Source organism: Zootermopsis nevadensis, unplaced genomic scaffold, assembly GCF_977971745.1.
Source record: "Zootermopsis nevadensis isolate Lab colony 2312 unplaced genomic scaffold, Znev_1.0 Znev_ptg000011l, whole genome shotgun sequence".
Classification (NCBI taxonomy): Eukaryota; Metazoa; Arthropoda; class Insecta; order Blattodea; family Termopsidae; genus Zootermopsis; species Zootermopsis nevadensis.
The window spans coordinates 1,616,520-1,629,225 of record NW_028259143.1 but is presented as its reverse complement, the minus strand read 5'-3'; the positions used below and the strand labels follow the sequence as shown (position 1 = coordinate 1,629,225).

The following is a 12,706-nucleotide window of genomic DNA, read 5'->3' as shown; positions in this document are numbered from 1 at the left end:
CATGAGACGACATGGTGCAACATCCCAGAAGATATTTTCATAATGCCTGTTGTGAGAATCTGAAATTTCATTTACCTGTAGCTTGAGGCAGCAATTTCCCAAATTTGCATGGGTGAAGCTTGCAGATATACAAACAATAGAACACTGAGGACTCCAAAATGTCTCATCCAATAACTGATGGCCCACACGTTGCATTTGGAATGGAACTGACAGACAAAAGGTAAGGCACCCACATTACAGCTTTTTATTGTGTAAATTTACTGACATGAACATGTAATTTTTCATTCAGCCTTCTGAGTTTCTTAGTGCTGAGAGAAATTTGAATTGTAATAGTAATATTTATGTCCGTCAGAGACGAGTTCCTACACGGTACCTTGAGGACTGAATCTCTTCCATTTGTCTGACGGTGCTTGCAGAAAACAGTAAAAGTTAAATAAAATTCTCTCTTCTCTGAATATCTTTGGCAATGATATTGTGCTGCTGATTTTTTTTACTTATTTTGTCATGTGTTGAAAATTTTTAAATTATCTTAAATGTCACAGTGTTTCAAAGGATGGATCTTCCTTCATCAACAGATACAGTGGGAGACAACTTCTCTGTTTGATCTGGTATACCAGTAGCACAGGAGATATCTCCCTCTGTACGTCATCCTTTGTAATGGAATGCATTGTGGTGACAGTTCAAACAAAATTCAAAAATAAAGAAATTAGTAAAATTCTCGTCATACTCATGAAACGAAAGTAAGAATATTTACAGAAAGTGTTGGAGTACTAAGTGTCATAAAACAATAATAAAAACTATTTTTTTGTATTTTTTTAAAGAGATCCATATATTTAAATTATACAGTAAAGGACAAAAGTTTGTCTTATATTCACGTAAAAACACCATGTTCATTACTGCTTGCACAGTAAATTATCTATATCTGTCAGCCAAGCCATAAGTCTATTCAGGTAGCCTCCATCTTGCTGAAAACTCATTAGCATCATGGTGGTGTACTTCATCACTTTTTCGCTGTCGAGAAGAATCTGTAATCTCTTATCCTTTATGGACAACCTGCAAGAAAGCCACAAATCTAGAGACAGGAATACTGTAGTTGCCTCTCAATATAATACTTGGGGTTCTGAATTTCTCTGAGCCCTTGTGCAAAAAGACATTTTGACATACATAAAATTTATATTGTTATTTTACCTCGTGTTTTGTGTCAAGAAAGCTTGGTACTGGAAGCAAATAGTGCAAATAACTTGGGTACATGATGCAACAAAAGTTTGCAATAAGCTTACATTTTAAGAATGATGAGACCAAGCAAACTCCATTCAGGTGGTTTGAAAGTTATGTTGTCGGCTCCAAGTCTGAAGGTGGTAACAAGGCTTCTAACATCCCCACTGACATCACGCGAAGATAAATCAAACGTTCGTAGTAAATCAGGTAAACTAAGAAAGAACATAGATTTAGTTTCCAACTGGTTACATACTTTTGTTACACATTACAAAACAAGACCTTCAAAATGAGATGAATTTTTTGAGTTTTCCTATCACAAAGAAAACAACACATGTCCATTAAAGGGTTAATGCTGGTTAGGAAAATGCCATTTTCTTTGAGAATCAAACCCATGAATACTCTGTAGGTAAAATGCAGAGTTACAGATTATTAAAGCAGGTGGTACACATAGTTACCACTGAAGAGCTGCTTGTGGGCATTTTATAATAAATAAATAAATAAATAGCAGAATGATCTTACGTCCGATTGAGACGATCCAACACTATTCTTCTACGGAGTGCATTCTGGGCATGGAGGTGCACTAATGGCAGTACAGGTGCAGAATCACTGCGTTTTTCAGAAATCCTTATACCACCTTCATTTTCATACACTGTCTTCCCTTGATAATATGCCCTTATTTTAAGATCCATTTTCTTTGCTTCTTCTCTCACAGCCGTGTAATCTGGAAGAGGTTTTGTCGCCGTTTGCTTGTCATACTCGCGGTCTTCAATCTCCATTATATTCAAGCGCCGACAGATTGCCATATATTGCTCTTGGATTTTGGGATCCCATGAAGCATTACCAACAACCTTGTAATACTCCTTTATGCTTTCCCCTTTTTCTTCTACCATAACTTTAATTTTCTCTTCTCCAAAAAGAAAGCACATTGATTCAATTGTAAACCATTCACACAAACATTTCTCTATATGAATTACAGCATTTTTAATAGGGGCAGGAATATGTAGTAATTTTTTCTTTGATTGTATGTTTTTCTTGGGTTTTAATTCTTGTATTTTACTGCATACTGACTTTGGGGAGTTGCTTAAAATGTCACTGCCTCTTTCTTCAACTTTATGAATTGCACTGCTGTCACGTGCAAAGTCTGTGAAATTACTGGACACTTTACAACTGTTGTCATGAATTTTATCGGGGCTTACTGTTCTGTTATCTTGAGAATCGTTAACATCTTGTGTATCAACTGCTTCAGAAGTTTCTTTACTTTGTACTGCATTGTCTATATGAACATTTTGTATTGTTTCATTCTGGAATTCCAGTTGATCCGTACTCTTTGTTTCTTTAAAGTCGCTCTTGACTTCATTAAATCCATCTTTTACTTCTGTTTTGTTCTGATCCTTCATGTAACTTTCTGTACTTGGTTGTCTTTGTTTATCATCGCTTTCAGTATCTGATACCAGCTGTGAAAGAGAATCTCTTGTAAAATGAGATACTGAAGTGAATTTGTTTGATATTTCTTGTTTATGTAGCTGTTTTAATTCTTCTTTTAATGAACTGATATGACCAATGTCTATCTCTTCCCCGATGCCACCACTAAAAATAAAAGAACAAACATCAGTGCCATATGTTGTTTCAGCCATCATCATTTACCAACACTAGTTACTCATTATAAGCAGTTGTTCTGAACACTATTCCTCCCAAGTTACAAATCTACCTTGGTGATTCAACTGGAAGAATAGTAAATTTAGGTATTTCTTCTTTGTCTCTTATCCAGAGAGGACTTGTGAGTAACTGAGCTTTCACATACGATGATGCTTTGTAGCAGTGATTACTGCAAAACTTCTGTAAAGAGAAATTATATTAGCGGTATTTCCACATTAATCACATGTTTTATCTCTTTAGTTGCCTCTGGTATTCATGCATAACAGGATTTAGTGCTCCAAACTGGCACTGAAACATATTAAGCTTTCATATGTTTGAAATAACCTGATTTCTCTGTTCAAAATGGTAGTATTCAAAGTCCATTACCTTCCTTTCTGTAATATCATATACTTTATTCTTCTTGGTAGATATATGATATTGCTGACTGGGAATATTTTTCAGCGTCTTTCGACAAAGCGGATACCCACAGATCATTGAAATTGATCTTTCTTCTATGATGTCTTGGAAATGACATTCACTTATGAATTTTAGCTGTAAAATGCAGATAAAGTTGTCATAAAGACATGTAATGTAAATGTAAATGAAACAAAATTGTAAGCACTTGGCTGTGATGTTCAAAGAGAAAACTGATGGAATAAGAGGATGGAAGTAGCTAAGTTTATCTACAGTTTTATGAAAATATTCTTAGTGCCACACATGACAGCAATAAACTCACGCAATCAAGAAACCATTCTTCACTGACAGTATTCCCCAGCAAGCGTTCCACAATCTCTAGTGCTTTGGCATTACATTCTCTTTTTTTCCTTAACATTGCTTCTAGAGCCTCTTTGCTGAAATATAAATTACAGTATTGAGGAAACATGTAATATATGCAAATGTTGTCAGCACTCTATTCCTTACCGAAAAGCGTTTGTGAATATGCTAAAACAAATGATGATTTGGGAGGTGGAGAGCTGCATTACTCCATGCCGATGAGTCTATATTTTATCTAGCAAAGAACCCACCTTCTCAGTTACAACTGGTTTTTTACCCATTGTTCTTTACCTCATTTCACTGACGCGTTTTGGTAATTTCTGAGTTTCCCTTCGGACCTTTGGTATTTTCAGGTTACTGCTATTTTCGACTGAATCCATTTCAACTTGTTTTCTCATCCCTTTAGTTTACACAAACACAAGAACTGTCACCCTGAAAAAAAATTAACGTAGCATTCCTCAGTCTCAATTTCAACTCTGTGATGTTCAACTTGATATTTAGTTACTGCGATTGGTTTATACGAAGAAAAGACAATGAACATTTTTATTATATGGTATAAAGCCACGACACTGTACTAACATAACCTACACATCAGCAGCCGTACACAACGTACATCAGTCGTCATTTGTGTAATCAGAATTGCCAACTACGGTGAATGAAATTGCTAGGTTTGATGTAAAGAATATAGTTGTTAAAATACATTAGTTTGAAATTATTGCTAAAATAAGCCTTTAAAACATTTCAAATAAAACTCACGTTAAAGAGTTTTTTAAGGATGTATGAAATTTATATTATTTCCTTGGCGACATGAGCGGGAAATCATGTCTGCTGTTATGGCCGGACAAGTCGTCGTTCAAATAAGTAATTGATGTTCACAATATTAAGTACGTGTTGTTTGTGGCAGTTTATATTGTGATGGAATAAATAGTGATTTAGTAGACAAACATGAGTACCGTGAAAATGCCAGGAACGGGACTGGAAGATGTCGGTGTTCCTGGTCAAAGCTTTCTCAGAGATGCCCTAACAAGTTGTACAGATCCTTTGAAGGCAATTGAAGAGTTTCAGGTAATCTTTTATTATGAGGAACGATGCATAATATAGGCGTCAGGTTGAGTCCTACGTTAGCCTTGTTTATTAAGAATAGTTACAATTCCATATGAGGAATATATACCAAATCTTAAAATCCTAACCCAACTTTCATGTGAAAGACAAGGGGATTAATAATTAATAAACCAAATATCATTGGGTAATAAAGTCGATGAGTGAAACTTCCATGGGACCTATGAGAAATGTAAACAACATTAAAGTCGTAAAATTTTTAAAGAAGAGCTAGTTGGGAGATTGTGCATAGATGAGAGGATAATATTAAGATACATTTTAATGACCAGGATTTGATGGAAACATGAAACATCCCCATAAAAGTTTCTTTTATGTTGCAGTTGGAGAATGGCGTTTTGTTACCTTCCCTTCGACCAATGTTGCCATTGCTAGATCTTCATGGGGTGAGGAGGCTAGATTTTCACACGTCAGTTCTTGAGGTTTGTGTAAAACTTCTAAGGAACATCACACTTCTGTAGATCAATACCGTGTACCATGTTTTGTTAAGATTATTTGAATACAGTTATTTGGACAGCCCACTGTTTTTAAATATGTTGTTTGCTGCTTATGTGTTACAGGTACAAACTGATCATGTTTTGCAGCCATCACAACCCCCCCCCCCGTCTTGAACATAAATTTTAGTCTCATCCTTTGAGCTGTATTTTGATGGGGTGTTCTGATGCATATGGTCTGGACTATTGTTTCAGGAATTGAGAGATAGACTTGTGCAACACATAAATGAGATTGGACAAAAGGAAGGAAAGGAAAGGGACCGTAAACTGAAGGAGCTTCTTGCCAAAAGCTTTCCGGTCGTCAGAGTGAAAGCGTTGCGTCCAGTGGTTATGTGTATTCTTCGTAACACACCGCACATAGATGAAAAATACCTTAAAGTACTGGTAAGTTAATGTTACTTGGATGGCCGTCTTCTGGGTTGTAGTGTTACGTAGTCATTACTGCTTAGTGGATTGTCTTTATTCTGTGTAATTCAAACAGGTACTTTCATATTATCATAATTATAAGAGTTCAGAAAAATTTGTCTGCAGCTGTCTAAAACACTAGCTGTTTTTTTTATTTATCCTTCATAATTCTTAGGTATGGAAAATTTATTGAAGACTTTGTTTCCAAGGTCTTTCCTTAAGGTAAAAACTATGTTTCATACTCATATTAAATAATTATCAAAAATTAATTTTCTGTATATCAGTCATTAATGTTTTTGAAAGTAGATTTGTTGGTAAAGGTTCTTCAATGGAGAAGCTACCGCCACGGTGGTGTAGCAGTTAGAACGCTGGGCTTGTAATCCTGGGGGTCTCGGGTTCGATTCCCGGCGGTGCCCAGTTTTACAATTTGTGTTGGGCAAGGCCGTGGTCCAGGCATCACGGAGTTTTCCTCTGGGGATTCCCCAGTTTCTCCGTGGCATCCCAACAATTACTCCCCTTTCATCATCATTTCGCGAAAAGGGGGTCACAGCAGGAGCGTTAAATGTCGTGGTCCCGATTGAACCCATGTACTGATGGGTCATGAATCCTGCTAACCACCAATGCACACCATGCTGAATGGTGCGCACTGGATACGGGTAAAAAAAATGGAGAAATGACGAATATTTTGTATAATAATCTCTTACGCCATATCATTAAAAAATTAAGTTTTTTTCTGTAACTATTTCATGTTAAATCATATTGTCTGCTGGCACTTCAGCTCATGGATGTACAGTTCTGTTAAAATTAAATTATATAGTTTAATTACACTCTCAGATGAATATACACATTTTTATTATGGAATCAGGTTACGATACTCAGCAGTCAGTGATATGCAACAGTAAGCATGTTCTACAGGTTCGGGACCGAGAGCTTTATGGTGACACGGACACCGAAGTCAAGAGGCAGATCTGGAAAGATAACCAGTCACTTTTTGGTGATGAGGTTTCACCGTTACTTAGTCAGTACATAAAGGAAAAAGAAAATATCCTCTTTGATCACCTGAATCTTTCGAATCTATTCTTCTTACCATCTCCTAAAGTAAGTGTATTTGTAGTGTAAAAGCCGTAATAGAAAACTAATCTAAAGTCCCTAAAAGTCTAGCAATTAAGCTGGAATGTGTTGTTGAAATATAATTTTAATCATGTTGTTGTTGAGGATGCTTTAAATAAGAAATGTATTTTTAGAGCAATTTCAAATCCATTAGACTAGTTTTTAATTCTTGTAAAAATAATTTGCTCTCGATGAGTCGAGCTTGTAAAAGTAGTTGGTACGGTAAAATTTTTCTTCATATTCTTTTTGATAACACTGATTGTAACAAGACTTTCTACACGTGTATGTTCGGAATATGGATGGCATTTGAAATTGTATTTCTTCAGAAATGGCTTTCAGCCCGTAAATCTAGAATGAAAGTCGTTACAAGGTATTTTACGTCACCGAAGATCGTATTGCAATTTATGTACAGGTGCGCCGACAAGGAGAAGTTGTGCAGAAGTTGGCACATATGATCGGAACCAGCGTTAAACTGTATGACATGGTTCTTCAGTTTCTAAGAACGCTTTTTCTTCGGACTCGTAACGTTCACTACTGTACGCTCAGGGCAGAGCTCCTAATGGCTCTTCATGACTTGGAAGTGCAGGTAATTGAAGTCTGAGGCAAGAATTATATCTTAATTTGCTCAAAAGTGTCTTTTTCCTTAGATATTTAATTAATTAGTATTAAATTCATGAACTGCCTGTAGGGAAACTGTTATCATACAATATTTTGAATCTGACCATTGTAATACGCTGAAGTGTTATTTTAATGGCGACGAATAGTTCAGCGCAAATTTCTCTTCCTGTGTAAAAGTTAAATTTTGTGTGATGCCTGCCCAGAAGTTTGCTTTATTTTATGCTGATGTTGATGGAGATCAATAGATAGTTGTTTTTTTTTGTCTTTTCCCCAGGATATTATTTCTGTGGATCCCTGCCATAAATTTACGTGGTGTTTAGACGCTTGTATCAGAGAAAAGAATGTCGATATTAAAAGATCACGTGAATTACAGGTACGTTATCTGAACATTTCTCATCTCTCTTCAAAATCATTTCTAGCCGCAATAAGTGAAATTTATGTAAATGCGAGATTTTAGATTTTTATGACATCGAAGATGCCGATGGTGTCCTCGATTGTGGCGACTGTGTGGACGTGAAGGTGGATACCAATGTTTTAAAGGATCAAACTACCTCCATCTTCAGGACTGAAATGAGGAGGTTTCAGTCAACCAAAAAGCTAACTATGGGTGAAGCATTTTACATGTGCAATAAATTGTCCCTTACTGGGTTTGTGAATGTAGCGTCACAGCCAAGGGATGAGGAGTGAGGCAGGGAGATGGAGACAATACAGGCATTAGGAAAGTGCCCTTATTTTAGGAGCTAAATGGGGAGATTGGTCTGGAGAGAAAAGGATAAGAACCAGGAGCAGAAGTGTCCAGTGTGGGGGGGGAAAGACTGTGGACAGAAGGGCCCTAAAAAGGGCAGTTTTTTGTAGAATGATGTGCAGGAGAATGTTATCAAGGAAGGTTCTTTTAATGATCGTGGGCAGAGGTGGGCTGTTTGGAGACGTGTGCCATGTCCATGGCAAGAGTCTTCTTTTGTGCCCTCATGGTTTAGATGAGAGGCTTCCATTACATGGTCGGAGCGAGGCAATTTTCTTTGTGTTATTGACACGAAGCTCAGTCTCAGTTGCTTGCCTGATGATCTGGTCCATTCATCTTAATTTTTGTTCCTTCAAAACCGTTGATACCCGCCCGCAAGTCCACAGATGTTGAAACTTGGAAGACCACAGATGATGAATGTAAATGTGATTGTTTTCTGTTTTTGTAGGGTTTCTTGGATAGCATTAAGAGAGGCCAAGAACAAGTACTAGGAGACTTATCTATGACCTTGTGCGATCCTTACGCTATTAATTTCCTTGCTACTTCGGCAACAAAAATTCTTCAGCATTTAATTAATAACGATGCTTTACCTCGGGACAACACGGTGCTCATATTATTGTTGAGGATGCTTTCGCTTGGTCTGAGTGCATGGGTTATGATTGATTCTCAGGTAAGTTTCGTACAAGGAGGCATTGAACATCTTTGACAGACGTGTTCCCTGTAAGTATGTTACCACAGCACCAGCAGTGAAAACTTGCTTGTTAATCGAGGAATTTGGAAGTTACATTGGAAATTTCTGACCCTTTGTCTATGTGTGTTAATTCATACTGAGCTAGAAAAAAATTAGATGGGGGGGGGGGGGGGGGGCTTTACTGACTGATATCTGTAATTGTAGGAGTCTCTTATTTAGAGTTCACATTTGGTTTTACTACTTTCTCATAATTTTTGTGTTATTTATACCGTAGCGTATGAAATTTAATCTTGTCATTTGATCTATTTGATGAAAGTCATCATGTATTTTAAATTGATCTCGGTTTTATTTTTTTAATTCGGGATAAAGTCGTGAAAAGAGTAATGGTTACTTTTCTTAATCCTGAACTAGAGTGACTAAAGTGCCTCGCGTACCAGCATTCTTAACGCAGGCAGCGGTAGAGGGACTCTGTTCTTTTACGTACTTACAGTAAGACTATTTTTTCTCTCTTGCCGTTAGATTTGGAATAAACTACTGATGTGCCAGTCACTAAACTTCATTAGATTAGAAAAAATATTTCCATGTGTTTTTTTGTTTTGTGCAGGAATTTCGAGAACCCAAGTTGGATAGTCAGATAGTGACTAAGTTTTTGCCAGCTCTCATGTCTCTGATGGTTGACGATCAGGTTCGGATGTTAAACAGCAAATTGCCGCCGGACGAAAGAGAATCCGCTATCACCATTATTGAACATTCTGGTAAATTGTTTTACTCCTACTAAGTGAATTTTGTTAAATGGCTAGTGGATTTAAGTATTTCTTGAATTCTAAATATATTGTTTTGTGGGCTTTTGCTGTTTATTAATTTTCTGCTATTGAAGGGCTTTCTGATCAATGTAATTCTCATGATTTGTCATTGATCCATCACAGAAATTCACGTGTTTCATGTGTGACTTCTTGCATTTGTTTTATGTCTGTTGTTTATGTGGGTTCTGTAGTGAGAGTAATGGTGAAGACTAATTATAATTCTAGAACAAATTGCGGTTCTGTGAAACAAATTTTTTTACAGATGGTTGAATCTGAAAGTGATTGTAATTCTACTAATAATTATGTCACTGAACTTCTGGCTGATGGTGACAGTAATTGGTCAATTATCGAAGTTCCTTGAAGTTTAGTTATTTGAAGTAGTTACTACTTATTCTGCAAGAGGTTACAAGTTTGGTCTTTCTCGATAAACTGAATACGTTAAAGTCATCTTGGGCGATTGGCTATTCAAGTATGGAGTTACAGTCTATCATCAATTGTTGTTCTCCTTTTTCCTTGTTGTTACCTAATGAAAACATGGCAGTAGGGCAAGGTCATTTCAGTTTCAGTGTTTTTGTAATTAAAATTTAATGTTCATGCTTCAGGTCCCCCTCCAGATGCTTGTCAGGCGTACGTTCAAGAAAGCAGCGTGGCTAGTATACTTGCTATGTATTATACATTGCACACTGCCAGACAGAAAGATCGTGTCGGACTCATGAGGGTTCTAGGCACGTTGGCAAACTGCAAAAATGACAGAGCTTTTGAAGATCCATTTCTTCATTCATTGGCAAGTATAAATTTGAGAAAATAATGTTTAGGAATCATAAAAGCAGAAACTTTAAGAAAATTAATGTTAGTTTGTGTAACATGTATTTTTTTCTGTGGGTGCAGGTTTCTCTGCTTATACACATGAACGACGAGTTTTCGGCGGAAGACTTTTGTACTGTAATTTTTGACGAGTTCTTTTTTGCGGGTCTGGCCCGTGATAATGTGCCTAAGCACTTGCTGAAGCTGTTGTGGTACATTTACCCAAAACTTCCTACAGTCCGACTCCAAACACTTGTTAAGGCTTTGCAACCAACCAGTCAGGTAAGTAAGAAAGAAACACAGATTACTGATCATCCAGGCTGTAGGAGCAGACTTTTCTTCTCTCTGCCGGTAGAAATGAAAATTTTCTACTTAGGATGAACACAGTCACTTGAAGATTTGAGGTTTTCGCAACGGTGAGTATGAAAATTTCTGTCTTCTGGGTTGTTGCGCCGTGTAATCTGGTCGATGGTTACCAACGTTTCAGAGGTCATACTGCCTCCGTCATCAGAGTATGAAGATTTCTTTCTTCTGGGTTGTTGAATCATCGCCCTGATGATGGAGGCAGTATGACCTCTGAAACGTTGGTAAACATCGACCAGACTACACAGCGCAACAACCCAGAAGACAGAAATGTTCATACTCACTGCTGTGAAAACCTCAAATCTTACATTTCATGTTACTTGCATAATGGCCAAAGATTAAAATCTTTCTGGACCCTTTGGTCACATAAAATGTGCTTTACTTGTGGTAGAGTGCGGCGCGAGGTCTTGTTTTGTCATCTCATTAGCCCGCGCTGCTATATAATATCCAGTAGTAAGTATGGACGTGATTATTTTTTGTTTACACACTTGAAATTCTGTGGAGAAACAGTTTAAATCTGTAGAATGTACTTCTGAGTGGTTTTCTTTAATTTTTCAGCACAATGAAGCAGTGCACAGGCTGTACGATTCCTTGCAAGAAAGAATTGGGAGCCAGCAAGACGCGCCACACGTCCCAGCAAATATTGAGCATCTGGACTCACCACTTATGAGTGTTCCCACTCCAGCCCCGTTGTAGTCGTGCATATGTTAGTTTGAGATACGGTGAGGATATAGTCAGACGTCGCTGGTACAAACGTAAAAGTCATGGACGTTCTCCCCCCTTTATTTAAAGTTTGTTGGAAGACTAAAAAGGAAACCAAAAATCTCAGAATTATAATAAGATTTTATCTTTGGGTTATATCTGGAATTATTTAACAAATATGATTTTTAAGTAGCTCTTTGTTTTATTATAAAGTATCAGGTACAACCTTCAGTGGTTGTTCAGTAATGTCGTACTGTTCTCGTGACGTGTTTTGTCTGACCTTTATACATTGTCATTAGCGGAGCACAAAAAACTGACTCGTGCTTGATGAGTCAAAAGAATTTAATTTTTCATTATTCTTCTATGTAGCTGTCTTTCTTATATCAACAGATACTAGACGTTAAGTTTGTGATTGGCTCAGACGTGAGTGCCTTTGTTAATGCGACAGGCATATTCTTGAACGTCGCAATGTAAGAAAAGGATCAGGGCGAAATTACATTTTGTTGATATCGCTTTACCCCAAGCTAGAGGACAATTTGCTGGCTGTATGTGACTGTATATTATCAGCTAAAATATTTAAAAAAGTCTTCCAAATTTTGGCATACATTTTATTTAGAAACCACTACAATTTTAGAGTAAATTGGATTAAAATGTTTGTGTAAGTGATAAAATCTCTATTTGTAAAAGAATGATGGTCTGTTTTATTTCATGTGAACATGTTTTTGATATATTGTCCTATATTTGTTGTACACCATTTCAGCTGTCTGCTGGATCCAACACTATTTTTTTTTGTTTTTATTGCAGTGACATCCTGTGTTTTGATATGTTTCTTTTTCACGTTGCTGTACCCAGCTGTCGCTGTTTCATTCCCATAGCCTCCTGTTGGCCATCCACATAAGTTCTCGTACCTATGGAACGTCTCTTATGTTGCCTAGTTCTGCGTAAGTTGGGCATTTCCTTATCCAGTATCCACTTTGTGGCCTACCTCTGCGCTTTGTGAAATGATAATTCTTTTACTTTCATTGTATTGCTTCTGGGGGTCAGTCAGGTTGATGGCTTTGGGCTGTTTGAAGAACACATTAAAAGACGAGTACCCTAACCTGTATCAAATTTGCAAACAAATTTAAAATGAGGGCTTTGTACCAAAGTGGAATTATGAAAAACACGATTAACTCTAATTTTTATAACTAAAAGTGTGTTTATTTTTGTTAAGAGACAAATTATTTTAACT

At 36.9% G+C, this 12,706-nt stretch overlaps 2 protein-coding genes across 5 annotated transcripts; one reads left to right on the top strand and one right to left on the bottom strand.

Moving 5' to 3' along the window:
• Positions 1 to 85: 85 nt before the first annotated feature.
• On the top strand, positions 86 to 12,164 carry NELF-B (negative elongation factor B). Of its 3 annotated transcripts, none has more exons than XM_087347035.1 (11): positions 86 to 220; positions 5,067 to 5,165; positions 5,433 to 5,621; positions 6,558 to 6,740; positions 7,165 to 7,338; positions 7,645 to 7,743; positions 8,561 to 8,782; positions 9,408 to 9,558; positions 10,209 to 10,390; positions 10,495 to 10,692; positions 11,332 to 12,164. In XM_087347035.1, the coding sequence occupies exons 2-11, from the start codon at positions 5,103 to 5,105 to the stop codon at positions 11,467 to 11,469; spliced, it is 1,599 nt and encodes a 532-aa protein (XP_087203161.1). In that variant the 5' UTR covers positions 86 to 220; positions 5,067 to 5,102; the 3' UTR covers positions 11,470 to 12,164. The 3 variants fall into 3 exon arrangements, with proteins under 3 accessions (XP_087203161.1, XP_087203159.1, XP_087203160.1); XM_087347033.1 differs by lacking the exon at positions 86 to 220 and adding an exon at positions 4,310 to 4,692; XM_087347034.1 differs by lacking the exons at positions 86 to 220; positions 7,645 to 7,743 and adding an exon at positions 4,310 to 4,692.
• On the bottom strand, positions 792 to 4,271 carry LOC110828000 (putative RNA polymerase II subunit B1 CTD phosphatase RPAP2). 2 transcript variants are annotated; one of them, XM_022060232.2, is made up of 8 exons: positions 4,216 to 4,271; positions 3,919 to 4,059; positions 3,590 to 3,704; positions 3,241 to 3,405; positions 2,927 to 3,054; positions 1,738 to 2,805; positions 1,281 to 1,430; positions 792 to 1,053 (listed from the first exon to the last, which is right to left on the bottom strand). In XM_022060232.2, the coding sequence occupies exons 2-8, from the start codon at positions 4,023 to 4,025 to the stop codon at positions 894 to 896; spliced, it is 1,893 nt and encodes a 630-aa protein (XP_021915924.1). In that variant the 5' UTR covers positions 4,026 to 4,059; positions 4,216 to 4,271; the 3' UTR covers positions 792 to 893. The 2 variants fall into 2 exon arrangements, with proteins under 2 accessions (XP_021915924.1, XP_021915923.1); XM_022060231.2 differs by having other exon boundaries at positions 4,207 to 4,261.
• Positions 12,165 to 12,706: the final 542 nt, after the last annotated feature.